The sequence below is a fragment of the Amphibalanus amphitrite genome, unplaced genomic scaffold, assembly GCF_019059575.1.
Source record: "Amphibalanus amphitrite isolate SeventyFive unplaced genomic scaffold, NRLGWU_Aamphi_draft 000738F_arrow, whole genome shotgun sequence".
In the NCBI taxonomy this organism is placed as follows: domain Eukaryota; kingdom Metazoa; phylum Arthropoda; class Thecostraca; order Balanomorpha; family Balanidae; genus Amphibalanus; species Amphibalanus amphitrite.
Window position 1 is genome coordinate 189,187 of NW_024882232.1, and position 12,049 is coordinate 201,235.

A 12,049-nucleotide genomic window follows, 5' to 3' on the forward strand; every position below is an offset into this window, starting at 1 on the left:
GCCAGAAATGAAAAAGATACACCTTATTTGTGACTGAATGAAATTTCTAATTAAAACGGAGAGCGTGCATAGTTTTTTATTTTGGGCTATAACATTTTGGTTTGTTTTGAGGTTATTTGTCATAAAACACATCAGCTAGACGCCAAGTTAGACGCCAATTTGGACGTCTGCTAAGTTAGACGCCAGTTGGACGCCAGTGGAAGTCTCCATCCATTTTGGGCACAATCATGCTGAAGCACTACGAGTTATAGGTAATTAGTAACTTGTCAAATGCGTCGTTATTTTCGACACGTGTTCTCATCTCGATAAGCTGAACAGTTTGAAGTGAAGTACTTTGAAGTGAACTTAACAAGAACGACTTATTTCTTAAATTCGTAGCTTGTCTAATGGATCCATTTATACATCATCTGGTTCTGAACTAACCACGTTCGCTCTATTCACGTGTTTCTCTGGGGGCGTAACGACTATCACCGCATACCCTTTTATAGGTAACCGCATACGCTCTATTTAGGTATTTCTCCGTGGGCGTAACACGAGGCTCTGTGTGGCCCCTACATATTGGACGATTAATCAAATATCGATAAATTATAATCGCTATCAAAGCCAATGAGTTGACGTATGGCTGACAGAAACGGCCACAAACTGACACCAGTGATTGACAAAATGGCCACGATAAACCCCCGCGGGCCATCCTATATCAGCTGCGCAGGTTGCAGGGGTCTTCTTAGTTCTTTTGTGTAGCAGAGAGCGTCCATTTGTAGCGACAGCATACGTCAGCGAAGTGGGCAGCGACCTTTATGGTTTCATGTTAACCCGCGCCCCGTTGGGCTCTGCCGAGCAACGCGCCCGGTTGGGGGGGGGGGGCATTTTGGCCCCCCCCTAAGATCTCGAGAACCACGCAACATAGCGACAAGCGGTAAACGGCGTTGGATAGCCCCAACGGGGAACTACCTTGTGACCCAATTTTATTGACCTAGGTCAAACCGATGACGTCACAGGTCAGGTCAAAGGTCCAATTTTCACCGTTTACAGGCATTTCAAGAAATGCGTTGTAAAATCGAGTAAAATGCATTTCATTGAAAATCATCGATGGGGAAATGTTCTTCAAACACATATTTTGCTATTTGAGGTCACTGATACCAGGTCAGGTCACAGAGGTCAGGTCACGGGGGGTCACAATATGAAATTTAATGAAAGTGTCGTGTGATACATGTTTTATGGTCCATTTTACATGACAAATGCGATTATGTGGGTCAGGCAGCCTTTGGGGCCAGCTTAGGTCACGTTTTGGTCAAGGTCAGGTCAAGGTCAGGTCAAATTAGGTCAAATTTCAAAGTTGATATTTTTGCATAAAATGGGTATCGAATCGATGCAGCTCGTCACGGGGAGTTCACTGGTGGTCTTTGTTTTGCCGTACGTGATCTAGAATCGCTAAAAATTGAGTTAAAAAATTTGACGTCATCATTTTTGAACAGTTTTTTCGCTATAACTTGGCCAAAAAACGAGATATCGATCTGAAATTTGGTATGTTTATAGAAGAGCGCTGGGACTATCACATATATCCCGGTTTTTTCGTCGGAAAAATTTTGGATTTTTTTTCTAGTTTTTCTAAAAAAATCAAATTTTTGATTTTTTTTTTGTCAAAAACCAAAATTTTTGAAAATCCGAGATAGCAGTTTTGTAGCGCCGCTTTTTGTCTACTAGACCATATAAAGAACTTTAAAATTGGTTGATAACTGTAGATTTGGTGAGCGTTTCAAGATTGCATGTTTTTTGCTCATTTTTGCTCGAACATGACCTCAGTTTGACCTCAATAACTCCTGACCTAAGGTGACCTAAGACTTGAAACTTGGTGTGAAGGTGTCAAATTGATGCCCGGGAAGGTGCTGAAAATTTGGCGGCGCTGCGCGCCGCCGTTTTCTTGCTATTCAGGAAAAACCACAGGGGGGGCCAAAATGCCCCCCCCCCCCAACGGGGCGAGGGAATAAAGCCACCAGTAGCGGTATAGTGAACGTAATTAATGTTTGTAAAAGGCTGAAAAATGAAGCATTTGACCACACAACCGCGGAGAACAATAGCTTTACTGATAATGGTGCGCGAAGGCCTAGATGTGTCCGAGAGACGAAGCGCTGTAAAATAATTAGATTGTATGTAGACTTACGAAGCATATACCGTTCAGTGTACAATGGTTATCACCATTGTTGCTGGAAAGTGCGACCTCAATATTCGGTTAGCCAAAGGACAAAAGATGACCTTGGTGTGATGGTTGATATTTTGCTCCGACCCCTTGAACAGAACCCGTAAATGACGTGCTTGCAACAAGCAAGACGTTTCGTATTGTTTTTCACTCCTTTTCTATGGCTTATCGGGGTGGTCCCGTTTTGGGTATCTCCCGCGGCCATCCGGTCACTGGACTGGACTGGGCGGATTTCTGCGGCCGTCCCTCCAGCGGGCGCGGGTTTCTGGCTGTCAGTCCGCCGGGCAGATTACCTACTGCGGCCGCTCGTCTGCCGGGCGGAATTCTGCGGCCGTCTGCCGGGCGGATTTCTCTGGCCGTCAGTCCGCTCGGCGGATTTCTGCGTCCCTCCGCGAGCCGGACGGATTTTTGCGGCAGTCCTTCCGATCCACCGGGCGGATTTCTGCCGCCCTTCTCAGTGCTCCTGTGCAGCTGGGACCGCCCACGGCAGATCAGCGTTCATCACGCGCACCGTTTCCGCCTACCGGGAGACGCGCCTCACCGGGATGAAATATATACGGCGCTCCGAGCGGGCAACCAAATCGACTCCGGGAGAATTATGGACATTTTATCGTATTTCCCCGCGGCGCTGGCCGGAAAAAGACGACGTCCGGCGCCGGTGCCGGAATATGATCAATCGATCAGAGATACCATCAGAGAATTTCGCAGCTAGAAGAGATGGCGTCTTTGGTAGGTCTTGCATGGTCTTGCCCACCCTACCGGCGCAGTTCGGAGCCGCTGTCCCCCAGGCCGGCGGCGCCGTTGGAAGACCCTCTGCCCAGGCCGGCGCCGTCAGAGACCTCACTCAGACCCCGTACCGGGCCGGCGCCGTTCGGCGGCTCCATCCATCAGTGGTGGTCTCTCGGCCCCACTGTCAGTGTCCACCGTTCCCGATCGGCGGCTCTCTCAGAGCGGCGGCGGCGGCCCGTCACTGTCTGCACGCTGCACTGCACTGCACTGCAGCGGGCCGCCTGCCGCGACGGTCAGCCGCCGCCCGCCCGTCGGCCGCCGCGGTATGGGCGTCTACTGGCGCCCGGCCACTGCAGTGGTCAGCGGCGGTCAGCGTCGGGGCCGGCCACCGGTCAGTGACGTCAACGACGACGGTCGGCGGCCAGACGGCGGCAGCGCATGTTCCCGCCGAGAACCGAGTGATGTTGTAACATCAGATGATATCGTGGGCGGACAAACCAGCAATGTCAGTCGATGTCAGATGCCAGAGGCATCTTCTCAGTGATGCGTTCTTAGTTCCTCTGGTATGGAACGAGCATTCATCATTCCCTTTTGATCCTTCGAGATGCGTGAATGAATCTTATTCAGGCTGTGGCCGCAGGTCAGTCTGTGAGCCAGGACCGGCCGCTCCTCCCCTCCCCCTCCCATCCATTAGGATTTCCTGCGGGCCGTGGCTGCACTGCCACACTCCGAGCGAGGTTCGGTTCGGTAGGCCGCACTTTCAGCAAGTGGGCATGCTATTATTATTATTTTGCTTCAATTAGATTGTAATCGCTCCGGTCGTTATCAATTGTCTCCCGCCATCAGGAGAATAGGTATGAGCTGTCGGAAAACTCTAGTTTTCCTGGCCTGTTTGCTCAGCGCTTGGTCAGGTCATGCCGGGAGATGACGCGTCGTACATACGTCCAACATTTATGGCCTAATCAAGGCGCCGTGTCACCAGTATGTTTGTGTATGCATGGGAGGCGGGGGTCATCGCGGGGCTGGTCATACGATACCAGCCGCCACCCAGACGCGCTTGGCAGGAGCCGGCTGACTGACTCATCGGCGTGGAAAGATAAAACACCGGCTAAAAATCTCGTATAGTGAGAGACATAGCAATATGGATAACAAATGCATACCGCTTCCTCAACTGGTCCGTGACCCGCGCTCCCTTTCATATAGAATCTTTCTGCGCAAGGCCATATACCTTTCTAGTTCTGTCCTTAAAAAGAACGTCTGATAACTGCTTACTGTAAACGCCGCAATTAATTACTCAGGGACCTGCTCTCATTATATCTAATATCGTGCATTTAGTATAATTGCCATTGCGCAAATGACCATGGCGGCATAATGAGCGCCGTATCGTTTCAGCTGAGTGGCGGCAGGTGACCCAGTTGGCGCCGATAGTGGCGCAGTTCCCCGTCCCGTTCGCCGCGCGGGCATATCTCGCGGCCCGTTCCCCTTTCAGTCGATTGTGCTCTCAGTAGCCAATGCAGCGCGAAATATGTGGTATGGAAATGGATATTGGTTCCAGCTGATAGGGTCTGAACCATAAAACACTATCAACGATAATCTGACCCGTTGTTTGAAAATGGTTTGAAAGAAGCGCCAACTGTGCGGTTTCGGGTTGCCGAATCATCGATATGCTATACCTATATAACGGCACACGAGTACGCACATATATATAACCATGTCCTCTCGTAAATCGAGGTTGATTGGATGGAGATGAAATAAGAAGACCAGATGCTAGACGGGCTTGATGATAATAGGTACTGTGGCCAATATTTGTGACTGTATCCCATTTCAAAAGCAAATTTGTTCCATTTATGTCTAATGGGTATGTTTTGGGTAACCCGTAATTGTGTTCTTACCAACAAGTAATAGATTAAGGAACAGTTTCTTCTCGCCTTAAGGAGCAAGACACGCATTGGCAAAGTGCTGAGCGCATGTTTTACATTTGCAGTGACATAAAGTAATTAAAAAGAACCGTAGATGGTGTGCTGCATTAGGGCCATATTTAGCGGCCAATATCATTAGTGCGGCTATCATAAAACACATAATGGCAAGACAGGTAAAACGCACCCTACACGCGACGCCAAGCTTGACAGTAATATGAGCCATTGTGAGATTTTCGCCGAAGAAGCTATTGAGCAAACGAGCTGACAGTTGTCTTGGATGAGTTGGTGGTTCTTCAGGGTTGTGACTGTCACTGACGAACGTGCAGAGGTGAAATATATACGAACCGTGCTGAAGGCCAGCGTTCAGTGGGGACTGTAAATCTTCGATGATGGCGATTATCACATCATTGCAAGGGATCTGAGACATTTATGGACCACATCACTCGTAGCCTTTTGCAGATTCGCTCAATTGAAACTCGTGAGAACCGGCCTGTGAGAAGTGTGACACTATTTACCATTTCAGGTGAGGCTTTTTCTATATTCAACGAAGGTAGGTGCTCAGGTAATCGAACTAGGCCAATCCACCTTATCAAGCGATCACCAAGTGGTACTGCTGCTGGCAGTCTATGTATGTCCTCGCCTCTGAGCCCTGACCCTGCGCCGCTGCCCGCAGGCGATGCCGTGCACGTCAGCCTGGAGCACGCCGAGGACGGCTTCTTCTACCGCCCGGCGGCGAGCGGCGCTGCCCCGCCGTCGTCCGGCGACGCTCCGGCCGACGGCTGGCTCAGCGGGCTGCACCTGTTCACGCTGCGCGACCCGCGCCAGCCGGCGCTGGTGCGCGCCGACCACGGCCCGTTCACCACCCGCCAGTCGGCGCCCGTGCCGCTGCCCATCGAGGTGGCCAACATCACCGACCCGGTGCACTTCCACGCGGCGGCGCCGCGCGTCAGCGCCCACCTGGTCACCCGCGAGGTCACCCAGGAGCGGCCCGTGCTGCGCGTACTGATGGCGGCCGCGCCGGCCGGCGGCGGCGGCGCGCGGCCGCACCAGCGCACCCTCTGCGTCACCGTGATGGTGAGCCGCGGCCACGAGCTGCTGACGGCCCACTGTCAGCCGGACAGCACGGGCGTGTGTCTGGCGGAGGCCGTGCTGCCGGCCGCCTGGTGGCCGCGCCGACCGTCCGCCCACGCCGGCAAGAAGCCCGTCAAGAACCAGGCGGCCGTCTCCTACCTGCTGAGCGCCGCCAGTGGCCGCGGCGACTGCGCCGCCGGCGAGGCCGGCCTGCCCAGCCAGCCGGTCACCACCGCAGGAGTGGTCTCCCTCACACACGCCCGAGAGGCCAGCAAGCTGTACGAGCTGGGCCGACACGTGCGGCTGGCCGTGCCGCACGGGCCGCTCTACCCCAAGACGCGGGTCTACATCCCCGTATTCGTGGTGCCCAGCGAGCAGGAGGCGGTCTTCGGCTTCACGCTAAGGTGAGTCGGTGGAGGTCGGGCCGATATCGCGGGAGTCAGACCTGAGAATGGGTCCCCACGCTCACCAGTGAGACCATTTGGCATGCTGGGTACCGGGCGAATCTTGGGAAACATTCGAAGTAGTAAGATATCGATATTGTTGGATACATATCATTGCATTTTATATACGAAGTAGGTATTACAGTAGCCGATCGACTGGAGAAGCAGCCTGAAAGGTTAGGCCAGAGCTGGCCATTAGCAAGGCAGCCGTCCGACGGACGCGTCTCTAATATTAATCATCCACTATCATGGGCTGCCAAGTGACTTGGTAATTCGACGCGTCTCTATTCAGCGAGTGAAACATTTATTAGAGGTTATGAGGATTAAAGTCAATGCGGGTTTGCTTAGGTTACTGAGAGCACCATTTATTACGAGCGCTGACAGCAGACTGGTGGTGTAGCGGCCTTGTATGGAAACTATTTTGCAGCGATACTGACCCAAGAACGACGACTATCTATTGACTAATTGGCGCCTAACATCAATTCAAAATTATCAGTGACTTCCTTTTCACAGTGATTATATCGTAACTTATCGCGCGTACCGTAAGTCTTCCATTAGGTTTGCGTGGCGCAGGGTATCACTAATCCTTTAGCCATACATCATGTATTCTTCACGCCACCCAGCGCCGTGTGACGCCCGCGCAGTTGGCCAGCTCTAATAAGCGTTCGGTGCAGCTGCCAAATATGACCGATCGCCGCATAAGTCATCCTCTGAGCCATCCTGCCGGCGCATCGGCCGTCTCGGCCGGCGCGGAACTCATTCGGCCGCTTCTCCCGCCCGTGAATCAGCCGCTGACGCGTCCCGTGGCACGTGGTGGCACGTGGCGGCACTGTCCGCGCTGCTCTCCGGCGGGTGCACGGGAGACTCCGCGTGGGCGCGCTGATGATGCTCCTCCAGACACGAGTGGGGCGTGCACGCCTCGACCGCAGCGCTGAATCAGCCCCTGCGCTATGCAGCGCTATGCTAAGGTGTTGCGGGAGCAGAACACACTCAGACTCGATGCTTTACTGTATTATCGGCAGAGGCCCAAACAAGAACCACAGAGCCAACCGCTCGTAACCACGGTCTCCCTGCCTCTCCCGGGCCGCCGACCGCCCAGCCAGCGCCAGCCCTCGACCCCGCCCGAGGGCCACGCGGCAGGGGCGGCGCCGGGCGCGGCCAGCCGGGGAGGCGCCACGGGCGGCGCCAGGCATGCCACAACGGGCGGTCACAGCCGCCCGTAACACCCCTCCCCCCTCACGGAAACAATCATACATTGAACAATGCGACACTTACGACACGCTATTTACATTACAACTATATACACAATCACAGCCTTCACCACCTCCACCACACTCATAGTCCCGCCTGGAACCTTTCAGGTGGTCGCGACACTCGGCCTGATCTGGTCACGTATGACATTGGCGGCAACATTCCCCTCTGAGCGACGCCCACATCACCAGATGGGCCAGCTCTCCCGAGTAAGTGCATTAGCGGCACCTCGAGCAGAACGCCATGCTCGTTACCACAGTCGCTCACGGGATCCACCCCCACGGCCTCACCACGTCCATTTGGACCACTCGGATCCTGAACTGGCTGCAAGTCGGTCCGACGAGGGATGAACTCCTTGAGGTCGTTGTGGTGCACGACGCGTGTCTTGCCGCGGACGTCCTGTATCCGGTAGGTAACTTCCTCCCCCGGTGTGCCTCTTCTCTCGACGATGGTCACCGGTCCTTTAAACGGCAGACCCAGCTTCGGTTTTCCTCCCACAGCGGCAGTGTGGTCTCGTACCCACACCTTCAAGCCCGTTGGGTACGCGGTAAAATTGAGTTTGCTGTCATGGCGAACCGCCATTCGAGCAGCTGATTGGGAGGAGGCTCTCCTCACCTGTGCGAAGACCCGCTTCATGTTCTTCAGCCGTTTGTTCAGGAAGGTTTCAGCTGGTATTGCGACTTCATCGGTTCCGTACATTACATCCAAAGGCAACCGAGGCTCAAAGCCATGGATCATGTAGAAAGGTGTGTGACCGGTGGTTTCGTGGAGGGAAGAATTGTAGGCCATGGCGTATGATCTGGTACTTTCGTCCCAGTCAAGGCCCTGGCTGTCGATGTATTTCGACACCATGTCTTTCAGGGTCCTCATGAAGCGCTCCACCATCCCGTCGCTCTCAGGATGATAAGGCGTTGTTCTAGTCTTGTGGATGCCGAGCCTCTGATATAGCTCACGCATCATCAGAGATTCGAATTGAGCGCCCTGATCTGTGTGAAGCCTCTCGGGAACACCAAGCTCCTGAACCCAGTGAAGGAGTGCCTCCATCACCGTTTCTGTCTTCTGATTCGGCATCGGGAAGATTCGTACGAACTTTGAGAAGTAATCCATGATCACGAGCACATATCGGTTGCCTCTTCTCGACACAGGCATCTCCGTGATGTCCATGGCTATTCTCTGGAAGGGTCGTGAGGTAACCTCGGTAACCATCGGTGCTCGTCTTTTGGGTGCCGGTCTGTACCGCCGCTGACACGGCGTGCACGAGGCACAGAAGCTCCGGATGTCCTCATTCATCCCCGGCCAGACGAATCGAGCCTTCACCCGGGCGATGGTCCGTCTGCGACCCATGTGCCCGCTCGATGGATCATCATGCGCCAGTCGGATGATCTCGGCCCGTTCAGTTTGAGGCACCGCCGCCTGGAACTGTCGACCCGAGGCAATGCCGATTACTCCATTCATGACGCGCACCTTGCTCCAGTGTTTTCGCAGCACTCCCCACCCAGCGAACGCTGCAGGCCTTGGCTTCTCCTTCCTCTCGTGTGCTCTTCGGAGAGCCGACAGCGTCGCGTCACTGGCTTGCGCCTGGGCGATTGGAGGGAGGGTCCGTTCTTGGACTGATTGTGACACAGCGACTGATACAGCAGCCGGTTCCTGCGTAAGCCTTGAGAATACAGCAGTTGGAGCTACAAGAGTCACAACCGACTCAGGCGAACCGCCTTCCGTCGGCGCGGGCGAGCCGCCCGCTACTGACCCCACCGTCTCCGTTCTATCTCCTCTCTCTGAGACAGAGCGACCGGGACACCACCCCTGGCCTTGGGCTTGACCAGATCGGACCGCAGACGCCATATCTGGTGGTCTGCGAGACAGCGCATCAGCGTTCCCGTGGGCCAGACCGCTGCGGATCCGAACATTGAAGTCGAAAGAACTCAGCTCGATCGCCCATCGACCACGACGTCCTGTGCCGTCTCGCTCTGCTGCGATCGATGTCGGTATGTTTGCCAGCGGCTTGTGGTCGGTCACCACTTCAAATCTGGCACCAACAGTGTACTGACGGAAATGTCTGATGCCATGAACGATCGCCCAGAGTTCCTTATCGTAAGTCGGCCATCTCGTCTGCTGCTTTGTGAGTGCCTTACTCTCATAGGCGATCACCTTTTCCTCATCTCCAATGCGTTCAGCCAGCACCACACCCACGGCAGAGTTGCATGCGTCTGTATACAGGACGAACGTCCCTTCACCTGTTGGCAAAGCCAGTACGGGAGGCGAGGACAGAGTGGACTTCAACAGCTCGAATGCAATGCGCATCGGTTCGGACCACCTGATTCGTCCCTCCTCTACTGCGGCGTCCCTAAGTGGCTTTGTAATCGCGGCATACCCCTGAATAAACCGCGCGTAGTACCCGCACAGGCCTAAGAAGCTTTTCATCTCCTCCTCAGATGACGGCTGCGGCCAGGCCAGGACCTTGTCCACGTTATGCGGATCTGGACGTATCCCTTCCTCGGAGACGAGATGTCCAAGGAAAGTCACCTCCTTGCGTGCGAATCGACATTTCTGTGCCTTTAGCTTCAGCCCGGCTTGCTGAATCCTCAGGAGTACCTCCTGCAGGGTAGCCAGATGTTCTTCCTCGGTCCTGTTGAACAAGATGACGTCATCCAAGTACACCAAACAGCTTTTGGTGTCAAGGCCTGCGAGAATCAGTTCCATCATCTTCTGGAAAGTGCCGCTGGCGTTCTTGAGACCCATTGCCATGACTCTGAACTGATGGAGGCCTTTTCCAGTCGAAAATGCCGTCTTCTCTCGATCTTCAGCCGCCAGTTCAACCTGCCAATACCCTGTGGCCATGTCCAGCGTGGTAAACCACCTCGCCCTTGACAGGGTATCGAGCGAGTCGTCGATTCGTGGGAGCGGCATGGCGAAGCCCTTCGTCACTGCGTTCACAGCCCTCAGGTCGACGCAGAAGCGGAAGGATCCATCTTTCTTGCGCACCAACACGACCGGCGAACACCACGGACTTTCGCTTTCCTCAATGACACCATCCTGTAACATCTTTTCTTTTTGTTTCTCTACCTGGTCTCGGACTTTCATGGGTATCCGTCGTGGACGTTGTTTGACTGGGACTGCATCCCCCGTGTCAATCCTGTGTTTTGTCACACCTGTACGACCAATGTCTCCCGGTCTTTTACTGAAGACGTCACTGTAGGTCTCAAATAAACCCCGTAGTTTGTTACGACCTCTCTCACTCAAGTCTGTCAGTTCTGGTGACAGGGCTTGCTGCACCTCCGGTTCCACCTCTCCAGGATCATGAGATGGATTACCTCCATCTCCACAGCTCGCCACATTGCAATCGGCACAGTCTGCCCCGGGACACAAAACACACAGGGCGTCTTCACCGCCCCCAAACGCAAGGAACGTCCCGACATCAGAGCCCTTCAAGAGACGGACGCCCTCCGCTCCGACATTCGTCAACCGGATAGGTATGGTGCCATTGGAGGCGATCACCACCACAGCCCGTGGAATCAATAGATCCTCACGCTCCGCCGTGCGGCTTGGCTCCATCATCCCACTTACCGAGCCTGCTGACGTCACAAAAGGTCCCTGGCCATCAAGTCGCTGCACCACTGCTGCTACCGTTGTTACCGAACGACCTGGTAGTGTTACTGCATCGCCAAGAATGACTCTAGCCCGCGGGGGACGGATCTCAGGGTATGTTGGAAGTGGAATCGTCATCCCTTTCATACGGATCACCCCCTTCTCATCGTCAATGATAGTTCTGTTTTGGCAACAGAAGTCACGTCCAAGGATCACGTCATAGACCAGCCCCGACACCACAGCCAGTCGTGGACACACAATCGACTCCTCCTCCACCTGGATAGGGACATCACGGAGCACCTCAACGATGTTCAGGGGGCTACCACCAGCTCCCTTCGCGGACCGCGTCGGGGTGGTGGCCTGACAAGCCAGTTCCGTTTTCAACCGCTGCTGGAGCCCATCCCTGACCATGGAAAAGTCGGCACCCGAATCGACCAGCGCCCATACTTCGAGGCTGCCCAAGTGGACTCGAATGGCTGTTGCAGTTAATCGGGACTGGATACACGCAGCCGGCTCTTGTCCCACAGGGCCAGCTGCCCCTAGTTTTCCGCCGGCTTATCAGATGGAAGGGCTTCCCTCGACATCAGCCCCCGACGCCCACCCATTGCTGGAGGCCCCTGCTGCAGGCGAGAATGGCATGCCGCCATCCAGTGCCCAGCCTCGCCACAGAATAAACAAAACGGTTGGAGCGGGGTGGCAGCTTGTACAGCCGACTGACAGTTGCTCCGAATGTGACCCTCCTGCCCGCACGAAAAACATTTCACCCTGGTGGCTCTCGGTCCAGTTCTCGGCTGACCACGGCGTACCACCGGGCAGTCACGCCGAAAATGGCCGGGGGCACCACACCCGTAACA

The 12,049-nt window shown here is 54.6% G+C and overlaps 2 protein-coding genes across 4 annotated transcripts in view; one reads left to right on the plus strand and one right to left on the minus strand.

Annotated features, from left to right (window-relative positions):
* LOC122365407 (signal transducer and activator of transcription 5B-like) overlaps positions 1-12,049 on the minus strand; it is a 60,784-nt gene that overhangs the window by 47,514 nt on the left and 1,221 nt on the right. The window lies entirely within an intron of this gene.
* LOC122365406 (transmembrane protein 132E-like) overlaps positions 1-12,049 on the plus strand; it is a 65,834-nt gene that overhangs the window by 3,221 nt on the left and 50,564 nt on the right. Inside the window, exon 2 of the mRNA XM_043336600.1 lies at positions 5,519-6,320. Coding sequence (XP_043192535.1) covers positions 5,519-6,320 — 802 coding nt within the window. The remainder of the gene's footprint in view (positions 1-5,518; positions 6,321-12,049) is intronic.